We start from the raw sequence: 17,828 nt of genomic DNA, 5'->3' as shown, positions 1-17,828 counted from the left end.
TATTTACATGAAAGCTTTCTGACATATTTAAGTTTGTTAAAATCATGGCTCCCGCGGATAGGATGGGGCCACAAGAGGGGATCAAAGTTTTGCATACAAATATATAGGGAAAATCTTTAAATATGAGCCAAGGTGACTCAGTTGAGCGATGTGGCCCATGGGCCTCTTATTTATCATGTATACATGTAGACCATTGTACCCAGAAATGAATGAATTTGACTCGGTCAATAGGACAGTCCACACTCATCACAAATCTAACACACAGGAAGTTACTAGCATCCACAGGGTTTTGACACAATCTGAGCAAACTGATATATATATATAGAGAGAGAGAGAGAGATATATATAGAGATATATATATATATAGTAAGCAGTATTTACTATATATACCAGTTCGTGCCAAAACCCTGTGCTAGCATCTAACAATATAGTTTTAAACAAGAGGCCCATGGGCCCCATCACTCACTTGAGCCACCTTGGTCCATATCTGAAGATATATATTCGCATGTAAAATTTTAATCCCTATCGTGGCCTCAACCTACTGCCAGGGGCTATGAAATTTACAAACTTGAATCTGCACTATGTCAGAAAGCTTTCATGTAAACTTCCTTCGCAAAATGGTTCTTGAAAACAATATCTTTAAAGATTTTCTCTATATATTTGTATGTAAAACTTTGATCCCCTGTTGAGGGCCCCATCCTCTACCAGGGGGTCACGATTTTAACAAACTTGAATCTGCACTATGTCAGGAAGCTTTCATGTGAATTTGTACTTTCCTAGCCTAGTGGTTCTTGAGAAGAATGTTTTCAAAGATTTTCCCTATATATTTGTATATAAAACTTTGACCCCCTATTGTGGCCCCATCCTACCCCCGGGGGCATGATTTTAACAAACTTGAATCTGTACTATGTCAGGAAACTTTCATGTAAATTTGTACTTTCCTAGCCCAGTGGTTCTTGAGAAAAGGATTTTCAAAGATTTTCCCTATATATTATTATGTAAAACTTAGATCCCCTATTGTGGCCCCATCCTACTCCCGGGGATCATGATTTTTTATAAACTTGAATCTGCTCTATGTCAGGAAGCTTTCATATAAATTTCAGCTCTTCTGGCCCAGTGGTTCTTGAGGAGAAGGTTCTTAAATGACCCCATCCTATTTTTGTGATTATGTCCCCTTTGAAGGGGGCATGGCCCTTCATTTGAACAAACTTGAAAGCCCTTCAACCAAGGATGCTTTTGGTCAAGTTTGGTTGAAATTGGCCGGGTGGTTCTGATGGAAGAAGTAGTCGAAAATGTGAAAAGTTTACAGACCACGGATAACAGGCGATCAGAAAAGCTCACTTGAGCTAAAGAGTTGAAAAAAATTGGTACACTTTCCACAGAAAAATATTCTTATCTGTGAAACAGAAAAGGAGCATACCATGGTATCTGTAAACCATGAAATGACACACAGCCCACCTGGTCTAACAGTCTCTATCGAGACCGTAGCTCTACTGGTCATTTGTAAAATACTAGTAGCTCTTAGTAACTTAGTAATAGAAACACCAGTACACAAAATCTTTATACAAAATACTAGTAGCTCTTAGTAACTTAGTAATAGAAACATCAGTACACAAAATCTTTATACAAAATACTAGTAGCTCTTAGTAATGAAAACATCAGTACACAAAATCTGTATACAAAATACTAGTTGCTCTTGGTAACTTAGTAATAGAAACATCAGTACACAAAATCTTTGTACAAAATACTAGTAGCTCTTGGTAACTTAATTAGTAATAGAAACAACAGTACACAAATCTGTATACAAAATACTAGTAGCTCTTGGTAACTTAGTAATGAAAACATCAGTACACAAAATCTGTATACAAAATACTAGTAGCTCTTAGTAACTTAGTAATGGAAACACCAGTACACAAAATCTGTATACTAAATACTAGTAGCTGTAAGAGAGTCAGTGGTTAAAGCGCTCGCTTATGACAGTTGATGTGGTCGTTGTTATTAATATCAGGGCTGGGTATTGTCTGGAAATTCCGTATTGCAACATTTGAAACTGTATAGCAATATTTTCCACTAAGAATTAAAATGATCTTACCTTATATTAAGTAAGAAAACATAACCACAATCAACCATGTGCCTCTACAATCACCTGACTCTACACTAATTCAGTGTTTTGGCGGTGAGATACTAGGTTATAACATTGAAATACAAGATTGATTGATTGATTGATTGATTGATTGATTGATTGATTGATTGATTGATACTGTTAAAACGTCCCTCTTAAGAATATTTCACCCACACGTAGACGTCATTGCCGGTGAAGAGCTGCAAAATCCCAGTCTATGCTCGGCTCTTATGGCCATTGAGCAGGGAAGGATCTTTATCGTGCCACACAAGCTGTGACACAGGAATTCGGTTTCTGCGGTCTCGCCCGAAGGACCGCCCGTTTAGTCGCCTTCTGCGACAAGCAAGGGGAGAGGAATAAATAGAATTTTAGCTGCATGCAAATCCACCTCATCAGGAGTCTATTTGCACTTTACAAATTCATTATATTATGCAATTTTACATGTATAATTGATGATTTGAGCAGATCCCCTAAGATTGACTGCGTTTGTGAAACCAATAGGTAGATCAGAAGAAGAAGAAAAAAAACTATTTGTCTCTCTGGAGGATGTGCTAGTATTTTAAAAGCTTTTGTTTTATTTTTTCGAATTCCAGGATTGTATTTGGTGACAAACACAAGGTGTTTACCCTGGTTTGCTGTTGTTGTGTTGTTTTGGGTTTTTTGGGGGTTTTTTGTTTTTGGTTTTTTGGTTGTTTTTTTTATAATAGCGTGGTCGATTGTATGGAGCGCCAAATTAACATAAACTCAAATAATTGAAGATATCTTCAATTATTTGAAGATATCATCAATTCAATTATTGCACTCTTTAATTAATTAATGCGTGCATTAAATCAATTATTGCTCTCATCAAATGAATTAATGCGTGCTTCAATTCAATTATTGCTCTCATCAATTGAGTTAATGCGCGCATCAATTGAATTAATGAGAGCAATAATTGATTTAAAGTAGACCTATACTCAGCCTACGTCACCATCAAATGTAAATGCGGAACCACGCTTCCGTTTTCCGAAATGTGATATTTTAACGATATCCATTTGATTTTTACATGGCGATACGAGATATGAATATCCGAAAAATCGGATGGAGAACAAACAACATTTTGGTGGATGGGGGTGTGTCAATTACATTGTACATGTCCGTGAGACATTCAGTGTACATTGACTATTCATGTATGTAAAAGTTTTACTATGATCCAAATGTTCAACATATGGAACTGCGGGGCATCAGAAAGTGGGGGGTGGGGGGGGGACAGTTGGGAAAGGGGGGGGGGGTCAGACCAATTCAAATTTCCACGAGCATCATGGTGATATTTCTTTTGTGAGGATCCGGGTTAGAATAGGTTCCAAATTATCATTAACAAATACATGGTACGCTCGTGTAAAAAATAAAAGTTAACATTTCGCTGCTCCACTGACCACAGATATCGTAGTTGTGTTCGCTGCGACAATGTTACAGATATTGACGCAAGCTTCAAAGATCAGCTGCAAATAATTTGTTTTATTTCACCGACCGTCATGAATTTGTCATTTTTTTCCTCATCCTCTCTCCTTTTTCAAAATTTTTGGGGCGGCACTATAAGTTCCTTATTGAGATTGCATCTACTTAGACCGGTGTAAGTGGTGTACGTGTACATGTAACATGTAAAACATGCATCCAATTTATGTACATGTAAATGATTTCATGACCTGTAGAGATTCATATAAAACTTTGTCTCAGGATATAAGATATATTACACATTACACGTATGCATTAATCATATAAGCAAAATCATCAAAATTCAGTTTGTTACTTTCGTTTTACATTTACATTGTGCAAAGCCTTCTCTATAATATTATTTTTTCAGATAAAATGTAAGATTTAATTGTATACCACGTGTATGTTATAATAGTTATAGTTTAGAATACATGTAATTTAAATTCGTATCCAAGGTTGTAAATATGCTCAAACTTCACATGTCTTACGATGATATGATAATGTATAATTTTTCAAGATTTTAGGGAGGGGGTGTACTTGTTGTAGAGCTGATAGCTTCTAAAATAATACGTCAACATATGATGTTCGTACTCAAATCCTTATTTTAAGATAATAATCTGTAGATTAAAACCAATTAATTCAAAGTTTAGTCCATAAAAAATTAGGGAAAAGATCAATATTGACGTCAAATAGTATTTCCTACAGTATTTCTTTTAACATGTTTGGGCTCACAAAGTGTACATTATGAAAATATTTATTCCAATTTATTAGAATAAATGATTACATGCCATTAGATAAAGGGTATATAGTCTATGTTGCTTATTACAGCCCATTTTTTGAAGAAAATAATAATTATTAAGAAAAATAAAGAAGGAGGAGTGCATTTTCCTTCATGTTGATGGGGTGCTTACTTTTGAGAAGCAATAACAATGAAAATAGCATGTCAACATATATATTTTTCAATGTCTATCTATTACTGGAATATATATTTATCTTGTAAAGGCAATTTTTTCATGATCGAGTCCATTTAAGGCCGAGTATAGATCTACCTTAATTAATGCGCGCATTAATTCAATTATTACTCTCTTCAATTCAATTGATGCGCGCATTAATTCAATTAATGAGAGCAATAATAGATTTGATACGCGCATTAATTCAATTATTGCTCTTTTCAATTCATTTGATGAGAGCATCAATTTAGTAGAAATATTGCTCGCAATAATTAAATTAGAGCTCGGTTTAAATAATTTGATGATCTCTTTAATTCAATTGAAGATATCTTTAAATCATTTACAATGCTTTTGTATAAGGGATTAATGCGCGCATCAATTCTTTTAAAGAGAGCAACAATTCAATTAAAGATATCAATAATTCAATTGTGGATATGTTGAATTGAAGATATCTTTAAATATATAGTTGCTCTCTCTAAAAGAATTATTGCTCTCTTCAAATGAATTAAAGATATCATTAATTCAATTGAAGAGAGCAATAATTGAATTAATGCGCGCATTAAATCAATTATTGCTCTCATCAAATGAATTAATACGCGCATCAATTCAATTATTGCTCTCATCAATTGATTTAATGCGCGCATTATATCAATTATTGCTCTCTTCAATACTTCTCATTACCAGCTCATTGGAGTTATCGCGCTTTGATGACTCTTGTGCGTCATTGGTAAGAAATTACACAAATCTCGCGAGCAAGTGCGAGATTACTGGGACATAAACGGAACGAAACAGACATAGCACCCCACCCCCCTTTTTAAGAGTTAAAATACATAGTGTATTTTTAAATAAAATTACCATCAGTCAAACTGCATTTTTCAAATATTCTAACACTATCTTATTAAAGATGTTACATGTTTCTTAATTAAACTCCACCACACCTATTTAAAAAATTCCAAACAACGATGTTCTCTGGACATCCAAGTCCATCAATATTTTGTAATTTTCAAATTAGCTTAGATGCAGTTTTGAAACGCATTAGGTGTGTTAATTAGTGTTATAAACGTCTTTAAAAAATGCAGTGTGGCACATACATGTATACAACTTGTTCTAAAATATGGAGATTTAAGGGGGGGGGGGGGGGGGGGTGCGCGATTACAAAGAAGTCCATGCCATATGAACCTGTCCTAATTGTATGATAAAATAGAATATCTTCATAGTCTGACAGAATAACTTTAAAAACATATTAATCACATTAATTACAAGAAAATTTCTTGTGTTGGCTGTGCATATAGGTTTTTCCCCTCACAGTTCTTGCAATTGATGCTTTATATCGGCACGGTCAGATTTGGCAAATTTAGTAGCTTCTCTCCCTCATATGGTTTAATAAGATCGTCTGTTTTCTTTTAAGAATAATCAATTCCTAAATTTGACTTTAGAATTTTAATCAGTGTTGTGGTTTGCAGTCGGTTATAATATGTATTCGATACCATAATTCATATTACGTATGCCTAAGTAATGTATTTACATTATGTTGTCCCGGTAGCACGACTTTACGCGCCTTTAATTTGAAGAGTTCCACTAATGGAAATGATAAGTATTGAATATGTAGCTCGCATCAATTCAATTGTTGATATCATTAATTCATTTGAAGAGATCATTAATACAATTAAAGCGCGCATCAAATCAGCTGAAGACTTAATGCTCTCATCAATTCAATTAATGCGGGCAATAATTCAGAATTGAAGATATCATTAATTATTTTGAAGAGATCTTTAAGATGATATCTTCAAATAATTGTAGATATCTTCAATTATTTGACTTTATGTTAATTTGGCGCTCCATACGATTGTAGTTATCAAATACCGCTGGTATTTTATTATTATTATTATTATTGATTTCATTATGGCTATATCCCTTTTTAAAGTTTGTTTTGAATTCTTTAAGGCTTTCGTTTTTCTCGTATGGCGTATGGTTTCACCTTTAATAAATCCCATAACAATGAAGGATTATCTGGTCTTTTGTGTTTCAAAGATGTACGTTATAAAATGCAGGATGCGAGTTGCCTGAAATCGTGCGAAGCAGGGCTCTAAAGGTAACAAATGCAGTGCTTAGCCATAAGTATGTTCCCAAAGAAAATGTCCACTATATATTTCATACAAAACCTTATATTTTCAAAATTTTCGCCTGGAGCCAATTTTCCCTCTATTTGGATGAAATAAAAAAAAACAAAAAACATTTTGTTTAGAAATATCAGAAGAAACTGTCATAATGTTGAAAAGGACAAAAAAATATGCCGGGTTACGATGCAATATTGCAGAGATAACATTTTTTATTTTATACTGTAGATAATTCTGAGATCAGCTTCAGGTTCTTTATGTACACATATTGTTGATGTTTTTCGTAAAAATAACAACCTATTTTGCTATAACATGTTAATTAATGAATTTTGTTATAGAACAGATGCATATATTATGTGTGTGTGTGTTTGTATGGGTATGAGTATGTATATATGTTTGTGTTTGTATATGTAGATATATATATGTATAAATTTATATATATGTATATGTATGCCTATGCCTATATACATCTAATCCAGGGGGCCCCTGGCACACTAGGTAAAGATTATAAGGGGGTCTCTGCGGAGACTTTACCCCAAAATATTAATGTATTTTGAAATTAAAGACCGATATAGAAAAAAATAAATAAATTCTGAGATCAGTGCTATTATTATTTCATCAAGAAATGAGTTCAGGAAAATTAATTGAAAATATATGGTTTTGTATGAAATATGAAGTGGAAATTGTCTTTGGGAACATACTTATGGCCAAGTAGTGTGTGTAAAAGCAGTGGCGTAGCTTCCATTGAGGCAACCGAGGCAGCTGTCTCGGTAAAAAAAACAAAAAAAACACCTTTTACGTTGTTAAAATGTCGATAGCTTCTGGGGGACACAGCCCCCCCAGACCCACTGCCTCGGTAATATTCGAACCCAAGCTACGCCTATGAAAGGGGGGGGGGGGAAAGAAGAGAAAATCAGCAAATGAATGGAGATAATCTCTACATACGCTCACTGAAAATGTTGTAATCCATATTAATTTAAGTCCGTAGTGAAGGTTGGACCCCTTAGAAAAATTACATGGGGCGGAACCAAGTCTCCGGGGAGGGGGGGGGGGTGTCTGGATCCGCTACGCGCACAGTAGCTACTTCGGGTTTGGGCTCATGGGATGATGTAAACTTCCGGTTTCCGTACTTGGGCAGAATGAACAAAGCGGCGAAAGCCTGAAAAGAAGTTTGTGTAACGTGAGTTCTGATATTGATGTGTGTATGATCATGATGATGTAGGAATGTAAATTTTCGGTCCGTTATAACACTTCCCATACTGTTTATTAGAGACAGTAAAAGATGATCAATAGAGATGGACTTTGTTGTGAATGGTATTTTGGTGAACTTTTTTCTTTAACAATTTTAAGATTTAAGCTTAAAGTATGAAAAGAATTCGACATCGTGGTTTTCATTTTACACAGTAGATTAAATAAATAGGAACAATAGATTAATGTGATATTAAAGTACTAGGCCAGGGATGAAAATTAAATTGAGGGAAGTGGTTAATCATCTCTGGCTGGATATTTGTAGACTTGCTCAAGTCTCTATGTTTAATAATCATTGCTCTCTTTAATACTTTTAATAATGCCAAATATCTATGTTTGGTGACATTAAGTATGGTAGAGAGCAAATATTTAGACTTCTGAAACACAGAAAGATTTGAACGAAATGATAAAGTAATAAAAACAACATAGAGACTTGAGCAAGTCTAGGATATTTAGTCTGACGCCTCTTCCTAGTTAATAATGTGTCTAAGGCTAAATGTTGAAGCAGGCAAGAAATTCAGTTTAACCCATTTTGATTGCAACAAGCAGGTGAAGTTCAGGCGAGATTTCGAATCAATCACTTTGTGTGACACTTGTCTGAAATTCAAAGGAGGCGTCAGTCCAAGTATCCAGCAGAGATTAGGGGGGAGGTTGTTGTTGTTGTAAACGTAAACTTGTGTGTGTTGATGGATGTCTGAGATTATCTATGAATGTGCTACACATTAAAATCAGAAGCTGTGTGATAAGGTTTTATATTATGTGCACCGGGTTATTAAGGGTCCATTGGTATTGAAACATGATTGACCCATGACCCATTGTGCTTTCTCATTCTGTATAGCATGAGCAGTAATTTTTTGGAAACTGAAAATAGTTTTATTTAGAGAAAGGAAGGACATGATGTGAGAAAGTGGTAGTTTAGGTACATGTGCATACATGGTTTTGACTGTTATAGGTTACTAGAGATACTTAAATATATATGTATAAAAAACAGAAATATTTATTTGCCAATTATGGTCCCACTGGGGACATAACATAAATATAACATGCATGATTTTTTTTTTACATACATAAGGATATATAAAAGACACAGAAACATGTGCATGAAATGCAAAATACAGTACTGCTAACCAGAGTAAGACAGAGGTGATTAATAATTTGCATTATCTCCCTTTCAATGAGGAGGTTATAGAGCATTGTTTTAAAAGATGTTAAGTATTGATTAAAAATAAATATATGAGTATATTGATATGTTGCTAATTTACAGAAAATATCAAGGATATGCATGTTTCAGCAGTTACAAACTTCCTCTTCAAATATGATGTAAATCTACAATTTAACAATATCATTATAACAAAAGAGTGAAATAGAATACAGGGAACTATAAATGTATTGTACATTTAAATTGTCATAAGCACACTTTTCTCATGGGCACAATCATATGTATCACATTTTCATCTTTGGCTGTTATAGTTTAAAGAGACTTTCAAATTTACGCATTTATCATATTTTTATCCAGTACAAAACTGTACACATGAAGGCTCTTATTTTGTGTGTTTTTCTATTTCTCATTTGGTCATTTTAGGAGAGGGGGTATTCTTTTCTCAAAAATATGTCCAGTTGAAATTTTTACATTAGTTTTTATACGCCCGTCTTAAGACGGGACGTTTTATGGTATGGCGTTCATGTCCGTCCGTCTGTCCGTCCGTCTGTTAGCTTTTTCGTGTCCAACCCGTAACTTAAATACTACAAGGCCTAGAATCATCAAACTTTGTCTGTAGATACATCTTGGGTAGAAGGTGTGTCGCACATTAAAACCAGGTCACTGTGACTTTTCATTAAGAAGATATGGCCATATATGGCAAAAACTTGTCCGGCTCATAACTTGAAAACTGTTAGACCTAGAATCACCAAAATTGGTCAACTAATGCATCTTAGGTAGAAGGTGTGTCGCATCCTACTTTAAGGTCACTGTGACATTTAATTAAGGTGATATAAAAAAAAAATGTTTTAATGGGTACAATCTATACTGTTAACAATATGTGACGGGCGTATCATGTGCCGTGGCGGTGCACTTTATTGCTAGGTTATAACACAATGTAATAATGATCCAAATTACAATACAAGTAACTCACAAAACTTGCATGTATTGTATAACGATTCCTAATTCCTGTTTACTGCAAGTTGATTCTTTATGAAGACCTGAGTAACTGGAACACTGTTTTTTGATTTATGTCTTTGAACTAAAAACTCACAAATTCGCTGTCAAAACTCTCTCTACTCAATGCTGTTTACTTGTGGAAGTGGAACTGTGGATTGGAGTGACAAGAAAGACAATGCAGTTAAGGACAAACACAATGCTTCTCATTTTATATAAATAATTTTTTTTTGGACACTTCATGTACAATGTTCCCTTGCAATCTATTTTGTTTCTACAAATTATGGAGAAAATGTCAGAATTTTTGGATTGTTTCCACTCCATCTTGGTTTATTAACATTTGGATGAAAGAAAACCCACAGAGAATGCACACGTTGTTTAAGTCGCATATTTTGACAGGTGTGCAGTCGTCTGTCAAACGCGCAGCCATTTTTATCGCATCTCTAACGTAAATAATAACGCAAAGGTTCATGGGAGAAAAATTATCGTTGTTATAAATCGACAGGGTCAATTTGATTGGCTTAACGAAAGGTCATGCGGACGTGACCCTATACATTACATATGTCTGTTTCTTCACGGATCACTGGTTGTGGGCAGAGCTCATCTATGGTCATTGTTATTTACATGGCCAAAAGAGCAGGGTGCATGTTGTATATAGTTTTGATATACACGGGCCATGTCTTAGGGGTGTCTGCAGAGTTTCTGTGGTCATAGTGATTGTATAATTGTTGTATTCCTAATGGTAGCTGACACACAGTCTACACCCACCCCAATCTGATTAAAACCAGATCCTGAGATCCGCTCACTTAGATCGCTACACTAGTGTACACTCAGGATCTGGTTTTAATCAGATTGCACCCACCCCCTCTTTCTCTCTCTTACTCACAGTCATTGACTTAATAAATAATTTCTTTTATAAATATAGAGGTATCATAAATTGATAATATAGATTATTTCAATAAGTTGTAAAATTTAGAAATTAATGTGCAAATTATTGTTTGATTTCTGATTGTGTAATTTATAATACATGTATATAGAGGGGAAAATATTATTATATATATGTATATTAAAATTGCATTGTTCAGGGGTCTTTTTTCAAATTTTGAATTATGAGAAAATGGCAGTTGTGGACAGGTCAATGCTATCAAAACTCGGGTATACTGGGCCTCCTCAAGATCTAAAGAATGCCAGTCCTTATATATAATTAATTCAATATAATTATTGAACATTAATACTAAGAACACTGACACAGGTTTTTTTTGGGGGGGGGGGGGGTCGGAAAGTTTTTGAGTGAAAACAAAAAACTGTCGGTGTTCTCTGCTTCAATCGCACGTAGAACTATTATTTCAGTATATATTTGTTCCTGAAAAAATTCTTCAAATGTTGATATAAGTTATGTGACAATTTGTTATTGATAAAGGTGTTACTTACTCATTTGAATTTTCCCATGTATTGTTTTCGTTGCCATTTTTCCATGTAATCGATCATGTCAAAGTCAAATGATTGGCCATCGTGCCTCTGATAACTGGGGGTATTAATTATCAACCCATTTCTATATGAAACTTCCCGTGGGGATCCGGGTTAGCCGGGTTAGAATAGGTCCTCAGTATCCTTTCGGATGAGACTGCAAAAACTGAGGTCCCATGTCACAGCAGGTGTGGCAACGATAAAGATCCCTACCTGCTCAAATGTCGTAAGCACTGAGCATAGGCCTAAATTTTGCAGCCCTTCACTGGCAATGGTGACGTCTCCATATGAGTGATAGATTCTTGGGAGGGACGTTAAACAATATACAATCAATCAATCTGATATGAAGTAGCACTAATAGCACAGTAGCAGATATAACTAGATTAGGGACTGGAAGCAATAGATGTAGAATGTTTGCAGAGTTTGTGGATCACACAGGGTTGCACATCTCAAAACAGGTGTACAGTGAAGGTATTGAGCCTTGTACAGTGAAGATATTGAGCCTTGTACAGTGAAGGTATTGAGCCTTGTACAGTGAAGGTATTGAGCCTTGTACAGTGAAGGTATTGAGTCTTGTACATTGAAGGTATTGAGCCTTGTACATTGAAGGTATTGAGCCTTGTACAGTCTCATTTACTTACACAGGTGTACAGTGAAGGTATTGAGCCTTGTACAGTGAAGGTATTGAGCCTTGTGCAGTGAAGGTATTGAGCCTTGTACAGTCTCATTTACTTACACAGGAGTACAGTGAAGGTATTGAGCCTTACACAGTCTCATTTACTTACCATCATTATCAAATTATGATGGTGTTTTTTATTGGACATTTCAAAACATAATTACATTGTACAATATATGTATACAAGTCTACAATGTAAACAATAATGAATATAATGCACATTGAAATTCATCCAAAGTAGGATCATTTTTGCACAATTTGTTGATCTGAACTTGTTCACTCATCCAATCATTTGCTTCCACTTTTGGAAAGTGGTGATTATGCACAGGACAAATTTAGAATTGGTTCATATTGTTCATAGGTGAACATTTCAGAGGATGTGATACCACCTTCAAAGTTGACTTTTGACCTTCAAAGTTGTGAATGATCATTGTCTTGATTTGTGTGTGACGATATTGTCTGATGTGGAACTTTAAAATTGCCTTTTGTGAAATTTAAGTTCTGGTATATGTAAAACTATAGCTACAAATATAATGATAATGATTGTAAGAATAATGATAGTAATGATACTGATGATGATAGGTTATGTCTTGTATTTACATTCCGGTATACTACTATGAGATTTATAAAATGTTATTTAGACATAGGGTTTGATCGTGTTAATACTTGTTTTTTGTGGGGTTTTTTTTTTTACCGTTGTGTAGTGATGAAAACGGAGTTAGGTGGCTGTAATTGCCAGGCACCAATAGTCTCGTTTACTTGACCCATTAAGAACCATTATCAAATCACATGGATATAATGATTCACAGTATCCTTAATATGTTTATATTGGCAAACTTCTGAATCATGACTAAATACGGATGAATTCTATCAAATTTGTCACAAGGTTTGTTTTTCTTTTTCATTAATTAAGGCTGAACAGGAAGTTGCCCATTGAATGTTATGATACCAAATTCAGTGGAAGGAAAAAAACGGAGTGACGTACTAAAGATAGTTACTGAGTGTTTACAAGTGTACTAAATTATGTACATAACTTGAAGTATTAACTTGAATATTGATACATATATTTTTAGATAAAGTGTTTCTGGTACACCATTGTCTGATTGTGATTGGCATGATGTTAGTTTGAGCACAAATATTTGGATAAAATGTCGAGTGAACAAGTGGAAACATTGAGGTAAGTGAGTGGTATTGAAAGATTTATTTTGTTTATTTTTTAAAAATAAATATAATAAATGATAATAACTGTATATGTAGTACATAGATAACATGTTATGTTTATATTCTTAAACACGCACAGTGTATTATAAGGTCACCTATTGCTATCCATGCCCATATGTTGTCATGTGATGTGCGTCTTAAACTTATGAACATTTTTATGCCCCTGAGATCGAAGATCGGGGATATATTGTTTTTGTCCTGTCTGTCATTCTATAATTCTGTCATTCTGTCTGAAACATTAACCTTGCTAATAACTTTTGAACAGTAAGAGCTAGAGCTTTGATACATCACTTGAGTATTCCTTGTGACAAGACCTTTCCGTGGGTACCAACATTTTTTACCCTGTGACCTTGACCTTGGAGTTTGACCTATTCTTTGAAAACTTTAACCTTGCTAATAACTTTTGAACAGTAAATGCTAGAGCTTTGATATTTCACATGAGTATTCCTTGTGACAAGACCTTTCCGTGGGTACCAAAATGTTTGACTCTGTGACCTTGATCTTGGGAGTTTGACCTACTTTTAATTTTTTTTTTTACATTGGTCTTAACTTCTAAATGGTAAATATTAGAGCTGTCATATTGCACATGAGCATTTCCTGTGACGAGATCTTTCCACTGGTAGCAAGATATTTGTCTTTGTGACATTGGCCATCTTTGGAATTGGCCATTACCGGGGGCATTTGTGTTTCACAAACACATCTTGTTTACTTCTTAGATACCACATGGCCAATTTTTGTCGAAACTGTTGTGTAGTGCATCCATGAGGGAGGGTGTGTGTGTAAATTCTGTGTTCACTGCCATCTTAGGGTCCAAGACACAAATTATATATTGCAATTTTCAAAAAATTTCATCTTGACATCTGAACATCTAGCATTAAAAGTTGGGAAGTTGTTAAGAAAAAGCTTGAAAATTTTTGCCAAAATTTTTAAATGGCCCCAGTATCTAGGATGCATTAAATTTTTTAAATCGTCTTTACTCCTGAACATTTAACACAAAACTGGATGTATAGTTATAATCAGCAAAACGGCCTTTACCAAAGTAATAAATAAAATCTGTTTCTGACCATTAGTGGAATATTTATCCAGGTCATAACTATGTAATAAAGAGAAGAGTAGAAACTCATACTGTGCATAAAGTCTTTTTGAAACCAGAAGATATTCCATGACCCTGAAGGCTATTTGGCAAAGGTACAGTCGGAGTAAACTCCACCCCTCCCACTCTCCTTACAGTTATCAGATGACTGTAATAAGAAACAGGTGGTTTTAATCAGATTGGCAATAGTTAAGGTTACTATAATGTTTTATAAGAAATATTTTTGGGGCTACGACTTTGTAAAGGGGAAATATAAAAATTTCTTCAATGGCACAAATATTGATGATGACTAGACAATGTATTATGAACTTAAACCAAGGTCATTTGGCCAAGATGAAGAGTTGAATTTCTTCACTTTGTAATATTCAAGTAAGGGTTAAAGCCCCTGAGCCTCTTTAATATTAATACATGTATGTGAATTGAATGGTAACACAGATTAATGATGTTGATATATTGACTGTCAAGTGTGTAGGCTGGAGATTAATATGTTGACTGTGTGGGCTGGAGATTATATTGACTGTGTAGACTGGAGATTGATTTGAAGTTAATGTATTGACTGTGTAGGCTGGAGATTGATTTGAAGTTAATGTATTGACTGTGTAGGCTGGAGATTGATTTGAAGTTAATGTATTGACTGTGTAGGCTAGAGATTGATTTGAAGTTAATGTATTGACTGTGTAGGCTGGAGATTAATATGTTGACTTTGTAGGCTGGAGATTATATTGACTGTAGACAGGAGATTAATATGAAGTTGATATAGTGACTGTGTAGGCAGGATATTAATATGATGTTGATATATTGACTGTGTAGACAGGAGATTAATATGAAGTTGATTTTATGATGTTGATTTATTGACTGTGTAGACAGGAGATTAATATGATGTTGATATTATGATGTTGATATATTGACTGTGTAGGCAGGAGATTAATATGATGTTGATATATTGACTGTGTAGACAGGGGATTAATATGAAGTTGATATATTGACTGTGCAGGCTGGATATTATATTGACTGTGTAGGCTGGAGATTATTATGATGTTGATATATTGACTGTGTAGGCTGGAGATTAATATGATGTTGATATATTGACTGTGTAGGCAGGAGATTAATATGATGTTGATATATTGACTGTGTAGGCTAGAGATTAATATGAAGTTGATATATTGACTGTGTAGGCTGGAGATTAATATGATGTTGATATATTGACTGTGTAGGCTGGAGATTAATATGATGTTGATATATTGACTGTGTAGGCTGGAGATTATTATGATGTTGATATATTGACTGTGTAGGCAGGAGATTAATATGATGTTGATATATTGACTGTGTAGGCAGGAGATTATTATGATGTTGATATATTGACTGTGTAGGCAGGAGATTAATATGATGTTGATATATTGACTGTGTAGGCAGGATATTAATATGATGTTGATATATTGACTGTGTAGGCTGGAGATTAATATGATGTTGATATATTGACTGTGTAGGCTAGAGATTATTATGATGTTGATATATTGACTGTAGACAGGAGATTAATATGATGTTGATATATTGATTGTGCAGGCAGGAGATTAATATGATGTTGATATATTGACTGTGTAGGCTGGAGATTAATATGCTGACTTCATTTTTGACAGTTGGTTTCACCCTGGATGTGACCGCCACACTGCGGAGAGTTTACTTTTACAGAATGGTGTGGATGGGACCTATCTACTGCGACCCAGTTCTAAACCAGGCGACTATGCCCTCTCAGTCAGGTAGATATTGACTATCAAAAATAGCAGCTAAAATGCAGTCTCATAGCAACTAAAATGCAGTTTCATAGCAACTAACATGCAGTCTCATAACAATTAACATTCAGTCTCATAGCAACTAACATGCAGTCTCATAGCAACTAACATACAGTCTCATAGCAACTATTATGCTGGCATTTTTTTCTAACAGGTGGCAATGGTACCAGTATCTTTTAAATTGAGAAAAACAGCATCAAAATAGAACAAATTGTGATTTTTTTCCCCATGTCTACAAATGGCATTTATTTTAAAATGAACATGGAATAAACATTGTTTTAAAGAATAACAAGTATTCATTGTTTCAATTTTACAAATCAGTGCCATTTTAATTACTTCTACATTCTATTTAAGAGGAAGTGAAGAAATTAGTTAACTCATACAACATTTCAGACAAGGTGAATTACAAGTCTTGATTTACAAAGACTTGACAGTTTGTTACTGGGTATGTTTTAGCCTCAAAATTGGGAAATATCAGTTATAATAGGTATGGTATTGTTCATCAATAGCAGTTATATAAGGAAAAATATTACTCCATGTCATCTTATAGCATGCAGTCTCTTCAACTATCATTCAGTCTCTTCAACTATCATTCAGTCTTCTTTAGCTGTCATTCAGTCTTCTTTAGCTATCATGGAGTCTCTTTAGCTATCATTCAGTCTTCTTTAGCTATCATGGAGTCTCTTTAGCTGTCATTCAGTCTTCTTTAGCTATCGTGGAGTCTCTTTAGCTATCATGGAGTCTCTTTAGCTATCATGGAGTCTTCTTTAGTTATCATGGAGTCTCTTCAACTATCATTCAGTCTTCTTTAGCTATCATGGAGTCTCTTTAGCTATCATGGAGTCTCTTTAGCTATCATGGAGTCTTCTTTAGCTATCATTCAGTCTCTTCAACTATCATGCAGTCTTCTTTAGCTATCATGCAGTCTTCTTTAGATATCATGGAGTCTTCTTTAGCTATCGTGGAGTCTCTTTAGCTATCATGGAGTCTCTTTAGCTATCGTGGAGTCTCTTTAGCTATCATGGAGTCTCTTTAGCTATCATTCAGTCTCTTCAACTATCATGCAGTCTCTTTATCTATCATGGAGTCTCTTTAGCTATCATTCAGTCTCTTCAACTATCATGGAGTCTCTTTAGCTATCATGGAGTCTTCTTTAGCTATCATTCAGTCTCTTCAACTATCATGCAGTCTTCTTTAGCTATCATGGAGTCTCTTTAGCTATCGTGGAGTCTCTTTAGCTATCATGGAGTCTCTTTAGCTATCATTCAGTCTCTTCAACTATCATGCAGTCTCTTTATCTATCATGGAGTCTCTTTAGCTATCATTCAGTCTCTTCAACTATCATGGAGTCTCTTTAGCTATCATGGAGTCTCTTTAGTTATCATGGAGTCTCTTTAGCTATCGTGGAGTCTTCTTTAGCTATGATGCACTGTCTTTAGTTATCGTGGAGTCTCTTTAGCTATCATGGAGTCTCTTTAGCTATCATGGAGTCTCTTTAGCTATCGTGGAGTCTCTT

The 17,828-nt window shown here is 34.7% G+C and overlaps 1 protein-coding gene across 9 annotated transcripts in view; it reads left to right on the top strand.

The window, feature by feature from the left end:
- LOC125668250 (dual adapter for phosphotyrosine and 3-phosphotyrosine and 3-phosphoinositide) overlaps positions 1–17,828 on the top strand; it is a 34,485-nt gene that overhangs the window by 3,767 nt on the left and 12,890 nt on the right. For 2 of the 9 annotated variants that reach the window (XM_056164151.1, XM_056164148.1), the window contains exons 1-3: positions 7,832–7,976; positions 13,282–13,385; positions 16,160–16,279. In XM_056164151.1, coding sequence (XP_056020126.1) covers positions 13,357–13,385; positions 16,160–16,279 — 149 coding nt within the window. In that variant the 5' untranslated portion in view covers positions 7,832–7,976; positions 13,282–13,356. Of the gene's footprint in view, positions 1–7,732; positions 7,977–12,525; positions 12,713–12,894; positions 13,095–13,281; positions 13,386–16,159; positions 16,280–17,828 lie in introns of those variants that run through there. The other 7 variants (XM_056164149.1, XM_056164145.1, XM_048902116.2 and 4 more) reach the window with 6 other exon arrangements.

Source organism: Ostrea edulis, chromosome 4, assembly GCF_947568905.1.
Source record: "Ostrea edulis chromosome 4, xbOstEdul1.1, whole genome shotgun sequence".
In the NCBI taxonomy this organism is placed as follows: Eukaryota; Metazoa; Mollusca; class Bivalvia; order Ostreida; family Ostreidae; genus Ostrea; species Ostrea edulis.
This window is presented reverse-complemented; position numbering and strand designations above follow the sequence as displayed.